The following is a 19,824-nucleotide window of genomic DNA, read 5'->3' on the forward strand; positions in this document are numbered from 1 at the left end:
CAGTCCCTGCTATTGCTTCTTTCTATTTTAATGCAACATATTTTGAAGTAAGACTTTTTACGATCTCCTACTGTTCCAAATCTTCACATATTATTTCTGTTGTTTCTGATGCATGTAAATAAATTCTTGTTTCTTTTTACTCCATCTTATCAAAGTAGAGCATAATAAAGGAGGACAGAAGATAGATTATATAAATATATCAGATGAAACAAATTAGTATCTTTAATATTAAAATAATTCCAGGAGATAATACATTCCTAAATACTTATATTATTACCAAGTCTGCATAAGACAATTTGTCCTATATCTAAGACAACATTCTTTCAAAGTTTTTCCCATGAAGTATTTTGACTTTATTAGGACACAGCAGAGTGAATAGAAACTTTCTCCTCAGAAACTTCACTGCATCCCTGTGCACTGACTATACATACCATTGTCTGCATAATTGTCTGCTTCAACTACTTCCCCATCTTTTGTTCTAGTCCCAAATCTATTACAAGCCAAGAGATGGCTTGTCAAGGTTTTCTCTTTAAATTCAGGTGGGAAAAGGTAATTTTATACTTAAGTACTGGACTGAGGTTTTGTCCAAGTGCCATAATAGCAGTGACTGCAGTGTAGCACAGCATGAAAACCACTAACAATGACTCTCAAACTGACTTTAAGAGAGCACTCCAGTCCTGGCACACATGAACCCATTCCTTGTGCCCTGAACAGTCAGTGCACAGCTGCTGAAGAGAACCAGTTCACCTGCTCCACATCAAAGGAATCAAAGCAAAAAGAGAGAAGGGTCAAACTGCATGGACATTTCCAACTTAAATCTCCTTTCAACATTTTTAATATTGAACCTCATACTCAAAAGACTAATTGTTAACAACAACTTGTAAATCAGGCAGAGCTGAGGGGGGAAAAAAAGGATCAAAAAGACAGCTGATACCAACTGGTGCCAGATCGCACTGTCCATCAAGAAAGGAAACTTGTTTGAAATGTTTGGACGGAATTCCAGAGACCTCAAGCTAATTGACAGAGCTACTACAAAAACTGTTCAAAGATCAGTGGAACATATCCTAAAGTACTAAAGAGTTATATAAACTGTAAAGCTATAACCTGTCTATAAAAAAAATCTGGTCCATTTACATAATACTTGAATATAGAAAATGATAGTATTTCATTACTAATCTGAGAAAAATAAATAAGTTTTCTGTGATATACTTTAGTCCACCTAGAAAAAAACTAATAATTTTAAAAAGCAATATCACGTACTGCTTTTTCTCTTTTGAGTAGGACACGGGCAGATTTAGAAGACCAAAAGTATCCTGACTAGAAGAGGATGGGATGCAAGTTCAATGTCACTTTTGCTTACCATAGGAGAGAGACCAAAATGACCTACATAAGGATATAAGGACATAAAGAACATAATTTTGTGACAAGATCATGGAGAAAAGTGTTCTCTGACACATTCAGTGCATAAAAGATTTTTCTTACTTAAAAAAAAATTGTTTTAGTGTTGATTAAAGCAATGACTATGCTTGGGTTTGAAACATTAAGCATGCAACAGGTTATTAATATTTCAGAAATATAGTCCAGTAATTATGTTAGGCTAGAATATCAAAATATTTTTATTGACATTGTCACTAAAATCTGTTAAATTTTTATATAAAAATGTGGATGGTTGTGACTGTGCACTGCTGCATACATCTCCCTTTGGAAATGAGTGAGGACTCAGGAATGTCATGAAGATTTAGCATTCCAGAAATTGTTTTCTTATTCTTCTGCCTTTCACTCCATTGTGACACCATTCTGTTCTGCTATTTATGTAGCAGGTCTTAGAATTTATGTCTAAATTTTAAAAATCTTGATGTGATAAAAAGAGAGAATTTTTTTTACATTTATACTATTTATTGTTTGAAGCAATCATTTTCATATGCCTTTAAGTCTCAAAGAGACTTCTTTCAGATAAGGAGAAAGACAGATATTTATCTTTTGAATAAATCTATGAAACTGGAATATCCGAAATATCCCAAACATTTTAAAAATATTTATGTTGATAGTTAATCATTTGAACTGTGCTCATACCCACGTTTGGTTCTAGAGTTCAGTATTTTACAAATCTGTCTGGAGGCTCCATCAGTTGATACAGTTTATTTTCACATTTTCCTTATAAACCAGTGCCTCAGTTTCTCCATTCATCTGATTGATTGTTGAAACAAATTCTGCCTCCTTGTATAAAAAGCACAATTCAAAAGGAAAGCTAAGGGGAAAAGTCCCCTCTACAAAAAATCTTCAAATTATGAACCAATTAACTTTTTTTTTCCAGCATTCATCTACCTTTATTACCAAGCTAAAGCATGTCTGGAAATTCGTGTCCCAGCTATGATGAAAACTTCTGTCTTCGTTCACATCCTGCATATTTTCACTGTCTATCTCTTCATTGGTAACTATCAATACTGTAAAACTGAGATATACTTTTTTGGAAAATGAAACCTAAATTGTTGGCTTTGGCATCCAACACGAATCTAAAAGTCTTTAGAAGAACAAAAAAGTAGGTTGAAATAAAATAAAGATCTTGATCTTTTATTTATCTCTGTTTTGTCATATTGCTGTTCAGAAGAATTAGCTTTTCTGTCTTCATGAAATATAGAGCTCTCTAGTGGCATTTGCAAACAGCGTTTAATTAATCTTCTTTATTAGAGACATTTACAATTACAGCATTATGCTAGTCAATTGAATTTCTATTAAAAAAAAAAAATGACAACCTATTTCCACTGGAAAAGTGCCAATAAAAAAAGTAATAACTAACATGAAATTGGCAGGCAAAAAAACCAGGCTAAACCAATATATATTTTTCAGTAAGAGGGTAATAGCTCCTGCGCATTAGGAACAAGAAGTAGATGTTACATATGTGAGTTTTAGCAAGGCTTTTGACAATGTTTTTCATGACATCTTACAAGAAATCTAGGGAAGTGTGAGCTAGACAAAATCATGATCAGTTGGCTGAATAATTGACGATAAAAATGATACTCAATTTGGTAACTGCTTTGAGTGTTTCTTAAACTGAAAATGGGTAGTGAGCACAATTTATCAGGCTCCTTTCTGACTACGTTCCAAAACCACTCAAATTTGTCACTGAATTACAATTATAATGTGCATAATGGATAGATAGAATGCCTATTAAAAGTGCCGGGACTGTGATACATTCACATCATATATCATATATTGCAGCACATACATCATACACAGAGTTGTGTCAATGAAAATGACAGCTGGTGTCAAAGAAAGTTTTGAGAAACTGGACAAACTAAAAGAACAGATGAAGTTTAAATAGGGAAAATGCAAAGTTCTGTGAGCAAAGAGACACAACCATACAAATTTACAGACTAGAGAAGGACTGGTGACAGAAGCTCTGCTGCAAAAATATGGGGATTTTGCTGGATCAGATACAGAATGTGATGCTACCATACCATGCTGTTATGAAAAGGTAGACATCATACTGATCCCAATATATAAACAAAGAGAATAATTCTGAAGATTTGTGTATTCTTTCTACTTGGTACCAAGAAAATTCTCAGCTGGAGTAATTAGTAATTAGCAGTTTTGAACACTACACTTAAAATCATGTCAATCTTACTTTTAAATCATGTTTTGTAGACCTCTGATTATTCTCATTTCTTTCCTTCTCTGTCTCCACATTTTTTATTATTCAGCTCAAATTAAATAAAAAAAATATTTAAGGGGATACAACATAAGAAAAACCTCATAACTTTTACGCATTTCCACTGTGGGGAGGAAATTTTCAGTAATTAAGTGTTTAACTATTGCATCTATCTGGGATCCTGCAGAGAGAAATATGTGTTCATATACTATGTAACAGATTTGAATGCACTCAGCAAACAGCTTTTGGGGATATTCTGGACTCAGTGGTATCAGAGCTCTTATATGACATTTAAGATTGGGTCTGAAAATTTCAAGCGTCATATACATCCTATACGTGCACAGGCATATGTCAATCTAATATCTCCTGGAAACCAGTCACACATGAAGTATAAATCCCTTCAAGCAAAGAACAAAATTTTCTGCAAGCATCAGACTATCTGCAGATATTACCTTCATATGAAAAAAAAAAAAAAGTCTCAGTCAGACATATGATTGCTGACTGTAAAGACAGTTTTTTATTTCTGCTGTTTCCAAACTGTTTCTATACCATGACATTTTTAAGACTGACTGGTCAAATACCTGTCAGGACTGATAGCTAACTCTAAAGCTTGGAAATGGACAAGATAATCTTTGACAACTCTTCCTCCCTTGCATTTTGCAATTCTATTAAAAAGCTTTGATGCATTAACAAACTAAACATTCAGCAACTCTTAAAAAAATTATACCTTCAAAACACTTTTTACATTGTCACTTTATTCTACAAACTAAAATTGTATAAATGTAAAAAGGTTCCTTTCTTTTTATTACACCAAAATTTTTTAAATTTAGACATAAATTCTAAGACCAGCTACATAAATAGCAAAACAGAATGGTGTCATAATGGAGTGAAAGGCAGAAGAATAAGAAAACAATTTCTGGAATGCTAAATCTTCATGACATTCCTGAGTCCTTACTCATTTCCAAAGGGAGATGTATGCAGCAGTGCACAGTCACAACCATCCACATTTTTATATAAAAATTTAAGAAATTTTAGTGATAATGTCAATAAAAATATTTTAATATTCTAGCCTAACATAATTACTGGACTATATTTCTGAAATATTAATAACCTGTTGCATGCTTAGTGTTTCAAACCCAAGCATAGTCATTGCTTTAACCAACACTAAAACAATTGCTGCACACACTTTTTTTTAAAGAAAGAAAATCTTTTATGCACTGAATGGCACAAAATCTATTTCTAAACACAAAGGAATAGGAAATTCAAATGAACATTAATTCAATCTTTATGTCTTTTTCTGAGTTAACAAAAAACCTTGATTAATTCAAAGCAAATTGCTAATTAAGTACTGCTTTGTAATGCATGTGGTGATGCTTAGAAACTAACATGATTATTAGCACAACAATTGCCAGCAGAGCAGAACTGAATTTGGACATGAGGGGAAATGACTGGGTGAAAAACCCATTAAATTATGTTGTGTTTCTTGGTCCTTCATATAGCTGTGATTCTCAGAAAACACAAAATACAATCAACTCATTGTCATCCACTCAGAGGTGGAGTATAACGGTTTATATCACATATAAAGTTCAGGGAACTGCATCAGCTATTTCAGGTTTGGTCAGGTTCTTCAGTTTGAATTTAGTAATTTAAATATAGTTTGAAAACAGCTACACTGCTTGGTTTACTATTTTCAGTCAACAAATAGTTGAACAGCCTCTGCAGGAGAGATAGGCAAGCTTCCTAGCATAGGCTGTAGCCAAGCTGCCTGCAAGAAGAATAATCAGAGTATGTTTTCTAGCAGCATTAACCTAGTCCAGTAGCAAAACATTGTGATACCTACAGATCTGGCCTGGGAGGGCCAGTGTTGACCTCCAGCTAAAAATCCTATCTAGATGGAAGATGACTTGCTGGCATTTATATGCCATGCTCTCCAGCCTGCTGGGCTGAGGAAAGACCAGTTCAAGTGTGGAAACAGAAAAATGCAGAGCATTCTCATGGATTTGGACACAAGGACAAAGCACTCAGCTAAGGGTGACCTAAATGCGCCAGCTCAGACCGAGCACTGTTAATGACTTCTGACTCCCTATTAGCCCCAAATAACATGGAATGGGGAGACACTCCATAGGTCAGGCTACACTCAGAAGAGAAAGCAGAATCTACTTTTCCCATTATCTAAGCCTCATTGTCCCCCACTACTCTGAGTAACTTGGAACTTGATCTGAATACATGGTTTTTCATACACGAATTTAAAAATGAAATGCATATTCTAGTAACATTGTTGATGCAAAAATGAAAATAAGCTTGAATTCCCAAAGAACACAGAGGGGCATAGAGAAAGAATGTGACAGAATATATGTGCCTTATGCACAGATCAGAATTACAGAAACTAAGAGAAGGAAGTTGTTTTGAACATCCAGGTAGTCTACCATGTCTGCCCATTTTTAATATATTCTCAGAGTAGTAGAAGGTTAAAATGGCTCATGTTTTGTATATATTTGTCTCATATTTGTCATATATTTTTAGCTGATGGACTACAGTTATAAAACTTACACTTGCCTCTACCACATTCAGAAGACAGGACTGAACTGAATATTCATCATTCTATATTGTTTTATAGAATGTTTGATTTATTGTTTTTATATATGTATGTTTTACATTAAAAAAATGTGACAATGAGAAAAAAGTTGAAAACCTTTTAGGATATATATAGTATATAAAACAATAATGGATGATCCCCATCTAATGAAACACATGTTTCTAAAACAATAAAAGTGACTTATTTTCATTGTATTCAAAACAGAAAAAAAAACATTTTTCAAATCTATATACTTCAGAAAGCAATCAAATTATTGTTTGGCTATACACTCATCTCTTTAAAGGAAAATATTAGAAAGACAATTAATTTGTTAGATCAAGTACTGTTTGACATATACTTGCCTTGGAACACAGAAAACTCAAATTTGCTACTGGTCTATTTGATGACCTTACACAAACTACCTTTTTCCTCTCCATCTCTTCCTATCCAGAACATGAAAATATAATATTGATCACCTTGAAATGAAAGGTGTAACATGACAGAAAATTATTGCCTTTATTCTTGCTTGTTTGGGTCCTCTGTACCATGTGTTATGTCAGCAACCTTAACCTTTCAGAACTGAACACACAAACTCTATCAAACACCTGCCACCCTACATCTGTTTCTGTTCTAACATAAACAGTTTCTATGGAAAACTAGGAAATATGAGAATTTGTGTGGGGAGCTGATGATGATTCTTTTTACTGGGATTATTTTCAAGCATGGATTTTATGCTATACTTACCATATATGGTAACTATCTGTACTTCATCATCTACTGACCTGCCTTTCAATTGCCTATTTACCAGCTTCCAAACTGTTTTAAAATACTTATAATTCTCTCTAGCTCCAAAAGATCTCCGTTCTTTAGTTCCATATACAAGGACAGAGAGAACAGTCCTTATGCCAGAAACATTCACAATATAACACAACTGGGATAAAAAAGGAGGCCATAAGTACATTTCAGTAGAGAAAGCAAAGTATAAGCTAGCTGGCTTCAACAGAACATTGAACTACATGGCAGAAACACCAAATTCCCTGACACCATGGAAAAATGACAAATTACTTGGGTGTAGAATCACTGGGGCCTTGACAAAGACGAATTAGGCTGTCTATATCTCAGAGAGCTTTTATTTCAGGAGCAGCTGCTTGAAATTCTTCCAAGCACTTTTAGTTAGAACATTGCCTTTTTTTTTTTTTTTTTTTTTTTTTTTTTTTTTTTTTTTTTTTTTTTTTTTCTTTCCCAAAAGGCAAACTTTTCAGGAATAATTATTCTCTTTATTAGAAACTCTTCAACTTTATTTCCTAAACTGGTTTTCTTTCAACTGGTTTTCCTAAATGCCAGGAAGAAAGAAACAACATGGCTCCTTCTGTTTCTAAGTCCTGTAACTTGCCCCTGAAATGAAAAAGATCCTAGCCTGATTTATTCTTATTTACAATAATTTGCAAAATTAGGTCTCCCGCCTCTCATTACTAAGACATATTCCCCTCCATTTCTTCAGTGTTCTGGATCCTTGTCAGAATCTCTTGTTCTTCTAATATGCATAATAGAATATCAATTGGAGTGGAACTAAAACTGCAGTGTATCTTCCTTGAGAAAACTAGCCATTATCACCCAAAATACACAGGCAGTTTTGTAGATAGGTGCATATTCCAAGTATTTATACAAAACTAAGTATTCTAACTTCTATGCAAAACTATCAGTTCTATCATATCTCACAAATATCTGGGTAGGGCATTCTTCTCTCAAAGACACAATAACTGTATCAAAATCCCAAATCTAGCATCTTGACATCTATAGCACATTTCTTTGCGAATTTCATCACAGTTATGCAAGAAAATAGCTATATCAAGATACAAAAAAATAATGACATATAATAAGCTTCCAAATCTGTAAGTTAAGAAAATTTAAATGAAAAAACCATGGGAAAAGTTGTTTATAGTATTTTAAGTTACAAATCCCACCCTGTATCTTTCTTTCATCCCAATATCTCTTACATTTTAAAAGGCAAACCTTACAGTTTGCTGGTAGGTTTGGCGTTTTCTAATATAAATAATGATCTCAGACTGATAGTTCAAAAAACTCCTGAAAAAAATATTAACTATTGATACAAGTTATTTGTTTTTGGAAGGTGAAGACTAGGATGTTTGGGACAAGGTGTTCTAGATAAAACCTTTTTCCTACATAGAGGTCCTTCATACAAGCTACAGAGCCCTGATAAAAGGAACTCAAGAGATTCAATATCTAAACAGACAAGAGAAGCTGTGTAAATTATAACATTATATTGCAATTATCATAACAATTTTCCAAGGTCAATTTTGCTACACAAAAACATTATCCATGTATTTTTAAAATAAATTCTCTGAGATCATATATGATGTGTAAACTACTGATGTGCTTCATGAAGGATGCTTAAAACACAGCCTGGAGCAAATGAAAGAACTGTAAGAGGTATTTCTGCAAAACTGTATCAGAGAGTTAGAAAACATGAGCAAATACCTTATCAGCATCACTGGTCTGTATTCTGCAATCTGTAATTAAAAATTTACTCTTGTAGGTTCAATTTTCTATGTGTCATTGTTTGTGAATCATACACAAGACTATCAGCTTGTTTCACTCAAATCAAGTGTATATTCTCCTATTCACAAACCACCCACAAGTGTGCCATAATAATTAAATGTTATCAGATATTATTAAAACTGTAAGAACCTCCATAACAGTACCATTTTCCAACATAGAATGACACTGGGTTTTAAGATACTGTCAGTTTTCCTGCATAAGAATGTCCGAAAAAAAATTTAATGAATACTTTGTTAAAAATAAATTAAAGAGCCTGCATAGAAAAATGTGACAGGAGGATGGGTCTTTTAATTTTGATTTATTTTCTGCTTTGCAACACCTTATTTTCTCAGATATGGAAAACAATAATAACAAAAAAATAAGGCCTAATACATGTACTTACTTCTGATAAAATGGAAAGCTGATGGTCATAGGTTACTGCATTTCAATTAGCCTCCATGGAGTACTGCTGGGTTTGTCTCCTCTCCTGATCCAATTTCCTCTCCAACATGAGATGAGAGGTGGATAAAACATCCAGGTATTTCATCATCACATCAGACAGCAGTAAGCTGACTTCCACTATGTCTGGACGTGCCCCTGCATCATGAGTCAAGCAGATACAGAAAAAACATTCTATATTTACTTGTTTCTAAAACACCTTTTCCACCATTGAATTCCTGCCCGGGCATTTATGGAGTTATGGCAGCCAGCACTGCTCCCTCACCCTGCCTGGAACAGTTTGATGCTGGACAGCCTTGGTGTTGCCACACCACAGCACAGCCTCCAGCATCAGCTGGAACAATTATCCTTGACATTGACCCAAACAGAACTGCTGCTGGGAACTGTGGTTGTGCACTCCCAGACACACAAAGGAATGCCTGGGGGCTTCTCCTGGGATGGGGGAAATGGGGCCTGCCTTGTGGGGATTGTGCTCTGGCCAAGGGACCACACCACTGCACAAAGCAGATGTGAAGGAGAGGAGCAGCCTGTAAGGAGGATTTACAGGAGAATGTCAGGATCTTCACTGAGACAACACTCTCAAAACAATGCAAATAAAAAGGAATATCTAGAGCTTGCTGTCAAAGGAGCAGTGAATGAAAGGCTCCCAAGAAGAGGTATGTTGAAGACTTGTGACTTCTGCCAAGAGAAGGAAGGCTTTTCCTCTGACTACAGACGAATAATTGCAGTGGAGGTATAGCAACCTAGGAACAGGTGAGGAAGAACAAGGCCTAATGGAGGACACATCAGAGCCAGGTGAGTCTGCATCAAGTGCTCACATCACAAATAAAATGCAGTAGCTGACTGTCATTTGAGGCTGAGGGAAGAGAGACATCCATCTACTTGATCAATTTGACGAATGTGATGCCTGTTGCTTGGATCCAGGACATTGTGGAGATACTGCTGAGACTCATCTGACTCTTGGGCTATTAAGTCTTGCTGCTTGTGTGGGCATTGCATGATTCATGTGGGGCCAAATAACATTATTAGGGCCAACTGGGTACCCACTGAAAGTGATCACAGTACACTGGGGTCAAGTGTGAAGGGCAGGGGACAGAGGGGGTGTTCTGAATTCTATCACTGAGGAGAAAAGGCTAAAGGCTGCAGTCCAGCACCTGGCCATGTGTAGTCAAAAGCTTATCATTGAGGACCAGAGCAGCAGACCAACATGGGTGACATTGTGGTAGATGCCTGCTATGAACCACACAAAACCAGAAAGTCAATGAAGCCTTTGTTGGAGAGATAGAGGAAGCTTCACGATTCCAGACACTTTTACTCATCAGGGCCTATTAACAACCCTCATATCTGCTGATGAGGGAATATGGCTGAGTGCAGCAATCAGGAGACTTCTGAAATCTGCTGATGACAATTTCTTGATGGAGCTGAAAGGCACTCTTCCAGACCTGTTGCTCTCAGACAAGGAAGAAAGAGGCAGGGATGTGAAGATCAACTGCAGCCTCTTGATCTTACAGCAACCATCAGACTGTGGAGTTCAAAATCCTGAGAGAAGTGAGAAAGTGAGATTGTACAGTTACAACACAGGACTTCAGGAGAGCAGAATTCAGCATGTACAGGGATCTTCCTAGTAGAATCTCACAGAAGACTGTTGTGGAAGGTAAAGGGAAAGCTTGGGAAAGCAAGCTAATCTTCAGAGACACATCTCAAAACACTGGAAGAGCCCAATCCTGCATGTAGGAAACGGGTGGACTACAGAGGAAGAATGCAGGTATTGCCCAAAGGGTAGAGCTAGGAAAGCCAAACCTCGGCTGAAGCTGAAAAGTTGAAACTAACAATGGATGTAGAAGGCAGAGGAAAGGTCAACAAAAGAAAGACTATGGAAAATGTGGACCCACTAAGCAAGCTAGTGACAAACAACATGGAAAAGTTTGGGACACTTGGTCCTTCATTTGCTTCCATTTCCACTGAGAAACTTTGTCTGTAAGTGTTTCATATACCTGAGCCTACCTGTAGAATCTATGAGCATGAAGCACTTCCATATAGCATTTCCATATAGCAATGAAAAGGCATCTAAGCCAACTGGACATAGACAAGCCCATGAGAACAAATGAGAAGGGTCTGAGGGTGGTGATTCAACCAATACCACTATCTGTCAAGTCTAAAAGGATCAAAAGGAGGGTCCTGTAAATTGAAAAAAGCTGAATATCTCACATATATACAAGAAAAGCAAGAGGGAAGATTCAGGGAGCTAATGGCCAGTCAGCTTCACCTCAGCCTCTGGGAAAATAATAGAGCAATTTCCTCTGGAAGTAATTTTCAAGCACAAAAATGACAAGAAGGTGACTGGGAACAGTGAGGATGGATTAACCAAACAGCTGCTATACCTCACTAGGCTGATTGGTGTCTGTGATGAGATTACTGTCTGAGGACAAGGAAAGAGCAATATATGCTGGGGGTAGTCTTATTTTAGCAAGACTTTCGTTTGACACAATATCCCTCAGTATCCAAAGAACAATAAGGTAAGAAGATAATTGGCTGAACCTGCTGGCTCAAGGAGATACCATCATTAGTACAAAGTCCAGCTGATATCTGCAACATCCTCCAGGGACTGATATTGGGTCAGTACCATTTAATATCTTTATTATTGACCTAGATCATTAATTTAATATCTTTATTAATGACCTAGATCGTGGGAGAGGGTGCATTCTCTAAAGGTTTGTGAACAATGGGATACATGGGCAAGGCAGCTGTCAGAGGGACCTGTGCCACCTATTCTGAGATCTGATTGTTACCTGCATAATGGGAAGGCATGGCCAGATCCTTCTCAGGGGTGCACAGTGTTAGAGCAAGAGGCAAGAGACATAAGTTAAACCGTGGGGAAGCCTGGACAGATACAAAAATTGTTATCATTTTTACTATTACTTTTAATCACAAAGGCAGACAAACACTACAGAGGGCCCAGAGAAGTGGAATCTCCATCCTGAGCAGTGAGCAACCAGATCTAATTGTATCTGCATGGAGCAGGATGAACTAGACTCTTCCAGGGAGCCCTTCCAATCTAAAATTCTTCAACAGGTCTATGGTTCTTGTTTCAGGCACCCTTGGTAGAACAGCAATAATATATTATTAGATCTATTTTTAAATCCCAAGAATATTTTGTATGCAGTGTAGGACAGGAAAACTGCTAGGGACAGTTCTGCATGTACTAAAAAGTGTCTTAAATCCATTAAATCCAATGAACCTGATAATTTAGTGTGATTTCCTTGCACAGTACTATTGAACTGCTAACGCAAACATAAAACCCAACACTCTTCTTCAAAGAAAATGTCACGGAATTACTTATTTCTAAGCAGTTCTAAAACACAACTGCCATACAAAGTAGCACTTTTGAAAATGTTTTAAAATGCTTGAACTTCTTGATTTTAATATATTTCTTTAAATTTGCTGAAATATGTTGATTAATTTCACTAATTTTCATCACATTTAAAATATTCTTTACTTTAAATTTTGTATTTCTTTTAAAGAGGCACAACTTTTCACCCTTAAAAAATACTATAGGTTGGGTTTTTTAAATTTTTTATTTTAATTCACTGAAATTGGGTGAAAGTTGCAAGAAAAATGGGAGATAGAAGAGATTTTTAGTAAGTCCTATATCCAGGCACCCAAAAATTATTTATGACTAAATGCCAAGTAGATTGATGTTCAACTCTGAAGGAATTTGATGTCTATGATTCCAGATCTTTCTTTAGTAGCTTAAAGCAATAAAACTGTATTTTAATCACAATACTAAAGAATAGTAATGTTAACACAAAATGAAAATTTACAGTTGCAACAAGAAGCTTTCAATATTTGTTCAAATAATTATCAAGGAATTTTCTTTTATTTACAACATTCATCTTTGAAATGTGTTGTGTTTTAGTAATTTGAAAATAACTACACTTTTTCTGTTAATGTTTCATCTATATTATAACGAATATCTCATTAATACTGCTTTTCTTTAATGTCATTTATTATTTCTAAATATCGAACAAAGCATAAGCAAAAACCTAAACATATTGTTTAATATTTAAGGCATAGTAAGTGATAATATTAAAAACAATACCCCTCTCAAAATAACAATAACAAAAAACAACCACTTTATGCTTCCCACTTTTAGTAAAATACGTAGAAAAATTCTTGTGTAATGTAAAGATTTTAATATTTTCATTAAAATTCATTTCAGAGCTTTGTAAACATAAATGTTAGTTCTATTATCTCCTGTATTTTCCATTGTTGTCCTTTATCCAGAAGGATAAAGTCTTTAAGTAACAGAAAGCTTTCTGTACAATAAAACATACAATAAAAACCTTAGTTTATAAGAACAAGCTTTTTAGAGACAGAATTGAATATCTGAATGAGAAAGTACAAGCATTTTTGTGCTAAGTGGTTTTTTTTTCCTAAAATGGAAAAATCAAGGGAGCTAACTAAATCTCTAATTCACTCTATACTTTGCCTTACATATTACATTATCTCCAGGAAGATATAAACACAGCTAAGAAATTTGTGATGAGTGAGTGCAGCAAGTACAGGCTCATCTTTTCCTCCATTACTTTGTTTCCTCTGCTGCTGTGCTAACAGAATTATAAGGTAGAGAAAACCATATTTCCATCAGTCAAATAAACAAAAAAAACCCTATGAACACAATCATACAGTGATCTACAAATAACATATTGTAATGGGGTTACTTCCTTGACCACAATCTGCATTTGAAAATTACTCAAATGCTGAATTTTTATGGGGAAAAAGAATGATGCACAGGAAATTCAGTATAGTACTGATATTGTTAAATGCAAATTTTAGTACTGAATATAAAGTCTATACTGTGTAAATGAATGCCCTGACTATACTGGTATGAGTTCTGCAGTAGCATGTGTGTAGCTATATTGTATATGTTATTGCTGGTGTAAGGAGATAGCTCTCTTTATCTTTAAATCCAAAGATATTTCCTATTCAGAGACAAATACTGGCAGTTGCTAAAGTCTGCAAACTGTCACATTATCTCTGCTGGAAGCATACAAAACAAAAACATCTTTACAGCAGGATGTTGAAATAAAATGAGTAATTACCTCTTAATGGTAAATGACACTTTTTCAGAGTACAGTCCTTCTGGCACAGGTTCATACACAGCCCCAACTATCTGAAAAATAAAAAAATCTACGTTTTGTTGAAGAAAAATACTCCATTATTTTTTGAGTATCCAATATGATAAGTATTGTCCCTTGAAACTATCTGATGAGCATTACATCATCGGCTCCAACTTGCAGAGCAACTTAGAGGCAGACTATCTCTTCCAGTCAGATACCCACATTAGTGTACATACTTACTGTAGATTAAAGTGCTACAATATTGAACATTTGCAATCAATTTTTTGCAATTAGAATAGCAAGATACCAATTCACACAATGATAAACACTTGTGCTTCTTCACAAGCCACACACATTCAAGCTGAGAGCAGTTTACGTGTCAATAAACTTAAACATAAATTCTCTTGGATCATGAGAACACATACAGAAATAATTGGTAGGTTGATCTGGGAAATATGAATACCTTAGTTGCCAAGGAGAGCATATTGGTGCTGTAAAATGGTTGGTTCAGAGTGGCCATCTGATAAAGGATGCATCCTGCAGCCCAGACATACCACTCCATACCACTTCTACCTTCTTCCCACACCACTCACCCTTTACAACTTCAGGACTAGGGAGAAAACAGTGCAAGCCTCAAGTGTTTTATTAATTCACTTAGAAGTAGACTTATTTTCTAAAAAACAAAACCCACCCAATATTTAGTTACTCACTACAAAACAATTACACACACAATTACATTCAAAAGATGCACATGTGTCATTTACCAGATAAATTCTTTAAGGGGAAGTACAATGAATAGATTTTCAACTTCTGCTGCACTTCTTCTCTCAACACTAGGGGTTTATATTTTATTCACTTATCCTTTTCACTCACATTGTCTTTGAACTTACTGGGCACAAATTAACTACAGAATTTAGAACTACTTTACAATGATGACATTTCAGAAAATCAGACTAGAGAACAGATAAGGATGACACCTCATCCTATGATTAAGATATCAGAAAGATTTGAATACAACTCCTGTATTTAGAATGATAATGGATATAGTTTTGCTATTAATGTAAGTAAATGAACTTTACTGATTTCATGATTTTCATCTTCTTAAAACTACTGTAATATGGTCCTTGTAAGGATGCAACATGGACACTCAGTAGGCAGCCAAATGACAAAAAAAATTGTAAAGCTACATTTAAAGAAAATGGAAGAAGGCAGCAACTTCAATTTTGATGCAGTACAAAATAGAATTTGTTTCCTTTGTTTAATTTCTTCAGTATTTTTCATGAACCTGGATGATAAAAATTTACATTAGTAGGTGTATTCTGCTGTTGGAGTTCAAGTCTTAGCAGTAAGTAAAGATCATACCACAGAATGTGTTTGGGTTTTTTTTCATTCAGAGATTTAGAAAAATATTTAACTTCTTTCATCAGTAAAATCAACTTGAAAACCAACTTGTTTACCTTTTACCTTCAGCTTAAAATTTGGAACCATTATATCTTCATAATTATAGTACTGATATCTTGGGTAAAATGCCTTACTGCAGTGCTCGGGGCTACTGTGTAAATTCAGTTAATGATGCTAGAGGATATCCTGCTGTTATGTACAAAATACAGATTTTTCAAATATATGGGATGAAGTCCCTAGACAAAAGATGAGATAAATTACGTGAACTTAACAGAATAGAAAGTCAGAACAGAGGTCACAGTGCAGGGAAGTGAGAGAGACTGACAGGGCACACTCTCCTGATAAAACTGATCAAGCAAGATACAGATTCTTGGGTCAAACTTAAAAAGCAATTTTCTTTGAATCTTGCTGCTGCTGTTACGTAAGTACAGAGTGGGTATTGGATATTGTATTAGGACATATTAGTATTTCTGTAATCAAACTACCTGTAACAGTAATTCATTAGATGTCTGTGGAAATTTCCTTTTGTGTATTAAAAGTGTCTATTAGAGCAAACATAAATACTGCAACTTATCGTATAGATGGTGAGCTCAATAGGACAAAGCCCTTATCTTAGTGAAGTTCTAAGCGTGCTCCTAATCAGAAAAAAATCTGAACTGAATTTGAGTCTTTTGTTATAGTGATAATTTTATCCACAGAGAGATCAAGCTAAAAATTATTATCTTTAAATGGCTAAATTATACTAAAATACCAAACTGAGATTATTCAAGCCAAATTTATGTAACTATGCAAAAAAGCTGTGTAGCAGCCACAGAAAGAATCAGCTCAATCCAACAGAGAGAGAAACAGAGCCAACTGTGACCTGCCTACAGCATCTTGATTCCTGAAGAACAGGGAAAAATCTTGCCTGATGCCCAGAGGAAACAGCAGTCCAGCAGCTGGCGACTCAGAAACATCAAACTGTGATTTAGAAATCATAGAAAGAATACAGTGCTGACAGGGTTATAGTTTTAGCATAGTTTCACACAGACACAAACACACAGTAGCTGAAAGTTAATGAAGTAATTTGTTCTGTTTGTTCATGCCGAAAGATTTCTTGTTCTAATGCTTATTTAATTCCTTCTTTTTTTAATCAAAAGGACTTGCAGCAGAATAGTGTTTGATCTTTTCTTCCAGAACAAATGCTTTAGTCAGAAATCTCAGATATTGAGAACATTAGGATGACCAATACCTTAAAAAAATACTGTCTCATGCTTAAGAAGTACTTTAAATTACTGAAGTAATATTTATTTAATGTGACCATGAAAGTTTTACAGAGACTATAAAACCCCATACTTACACGATGCTATGCATTAGTGCCTAATTAGTTCTGTAATTTAGATTTTTAAATAGTGTTGTGGTTTGAAAGCAAAACGAATGAGAGGCTCCAAGTCAGAGATATAATTTAATAAGAAGAATGGTAAAAAGGTAAAAGTAAAATAAAATAAATGCAATAACACGAAGGATCACTGACAGAGTCAGAATACAACCTGAGCAGGATGGTGGAAGCAGTCCAGGTGAAGTGCTCTTCCTGAAGCAGTGATCCTGTAGAAAGGTCTGGGAGCTCTGCTCCTCTGGGAATCCAGTGGATAAGTGCCCTTGCACTGTCCCACATACCAGCTTATATCCAGGTGAGAATGCTTGGCTCCTCCCCCTGGGCAGAGCATCTCACAAATAGCATGAGAAGTGTGAAATGGGTCCTTGATGGCCCATTAACAGAGATAACCCCTGGAGGGAGTTACCTGTGACTCATGGGCCATTAGCAGAAGACACCCCAAAAGTCATTAGCAGAAAACACCCCAAAGGCGTTAATGGGCCATTAGCAGAAGACACTCCAAAGGCCATTAGCAGAAGAAACCCCAAAGGCAGGGGCTTGGGAAAACACTAGCCCACCTGGTTTCAACAGTTCATGAAGGTGGTGATAGAATAAATACTTTGTGTACATCCTACACTGCAACCCAGGACAAATAGGATTTTCATATATTATTTATTTACTTTTCAAGGGACGTAGTAAAATCCATCACCATGTTCTACAGCCTTGCCTCACCATCTGCTAGTTTCAAATGTGGGTGGGGTACGGTAGTTGTTGACTAGCAAAGCAGTTCTGCAGTCGAGTTGTATGTTTTGGATCCTCAATGGTGGAGGGAGGTGCCAAGCAGAGAAAGTCCCCAATTCTTGCTCCTGTACACAGCCACCCACAAGCAGGAGGGTGGTGGGAGTACATATGGTTTACCTAATTCAGATGACAACTGTATGTAAACTGTCACTGTCTGGTCAAGACCAGAAAGAATATGTGGAACTGGTCTCACTCACAAACATTTAAATGAGAATTTAAGGTTGTAGAATCAATGTGACTTTTTATATTATTATTTGTAAAGGCAGTACTCATTTGTTAACTTTTTAGCTTGCTAAACCAAGACAGCAGTACTAATTAATTTTTTAGCAAACAGATATATCATAAAATATATATATCATAAAATGATATCATAAAATATATCATAAAATGCATTCAAAACAGAATATAGAAAGGGGGAGCCTGTAAGAGACTATAGAGATTTTAATTTCTATTGCTCCAAGGGTTGAGCTTACTGCCACTAAGCAGCAGTACTGATGCTATTAGCCACAGCTACTAGAAGTGGCAGCATTTAATTTTTTGCAACTAACATATTCAAGACAATAACAGCAGTTTTCATCTAAATTTGCAAATCACTGGTGATTTCCAACTTACATATTCAAGCTGAAAAAGGTTGCTCCAGCGTCATTATGTTAACTGTAAGAGAGTCCTTCACTAAACAAATGTCCATAGCAAATGCAAGAATAAATTCCTTTAAATGAAAGACATAGAATTATATCCACAGAATAACCATCCAAATTCTCAACATCCTTTAACAGAAAATTTTATAATTGTTTCTTAGGAAGGTCACTCTCACTCAACATACTAGCACTGCTTTCATTCTTAATAACAGAATCCTCTATGCCCATGGCCTCAAAATGAGCCATTGCTTAATTCAAATAGTTGTTTTTCCTTTTGAACTACTTTTTACAAAATTAAGTAGCTATTTTAAATACAGAAGAAGTTTCCCATACTACCCCACATTTATAATTAGAATAAAAAAAAAAAATAACCAAATCTTGTCAGTACAGTGCTACTTATAAAACATCAAACGCATTTAACTAAATCACCTCTACATGGCCTTGGAGATAGTTTTGCAATCAAGTTTTCATTTATAATTTTGTTTACTGATGTTATTTTACCACTGTTTTTCTTTAGGAACACTTTTAACAGAGATTTAAGCAGACTGTATCTAAGTCTGCTACATTTGCACTACCACACAGTGATATGAAAGATGATTATCCTCACTAGATTACCTTGTGTTCACATGTGATTGGACAGAAGTTCTAAAATTAAGAAAGAAGTCCTAAATTTGGAGAGGGAGGAAAAGAGGAAATGAGGGAATGATGCTTTCAAAACAGCATTAATTTTCTAGAGCCTCTGAAGCTTCTAAAGAATGTCATCAATACTTTCAGGCTGACTTTACATGGGACATAACCAGTGAAGATTTCCCAAACTGCACAGAACTTCAATAAGCCACTCATGACTTATCTTGGTGAAATGTTCACTGGTGCTTCCAACAGGTGTAAGAACATGCTGGTGTATGACATCCTGCAGTAGGAGGAGTATTTTCAAATGAGACTTGGTATCAACTAGACAGATAGGAATTAATGAAAACAGCAGAGATTCTTCAAGGCCAGCTCCCAGAGAAGGTGATGGTTATAATGACAGGCTAAACAAAGAATCATCCACCAGTGCCCAGGATTTTAACAATGAGAGTTATTGCTTTTAGTCTTTAACATAACTTCAATTAATTACTTAAACTTTGGTGGAGATTCCAGCAGTAGGTATTAGCTCTGCAGACACTCATGCCTAGAAACCATAACTATTTCAGGAAATAATCCAAGCTGAAATAGCTGGAAACTAACAAAGTACCCAATATGCTTATCCCATTCTTCCTTATCTAAGG

The 19,824-nt window shown here is 35.5% G+C and overlaps 1 protein-coding gene across 1 annotated transcript in view; it reads right to left on the minus strand.

Annotated features, from left to right (window-relative positions):
* The window catches only part of NEK10 (NIMA related kinase 10), a gene marked incomplete at both ends in the record, with an annotated part of 78,365 nt that overhangs the window by 24,343 nt on the left and 34,198 nt on the right, over positions 1–19,824 (minus strand). The window contains 4 exon segments of the mRNA XM_083879037.1: positions 9,187–9,228; positions 9,232–9,400; positions 14,345–14,415; positions 14,826–14,950. Coding sequence (XP_083735163.1) covers positions 9,187–9,228; positions 9,232–9,400; positions 14,345–14,415; positions 14,826–14,950 — 407 coding nt within the window.

This window comes from Zosterops lateralis (assembly GCF_965231275.1).
Source record: "Zosterops lateralis genome assembly, chromosome: 1".
Classification (NCBI taxonomy): Eukaryota; Metazoa; Chordata; class Aves; order Passeriformes; family Zosteropidae; genus Zosterops; species Zosterops lateralis.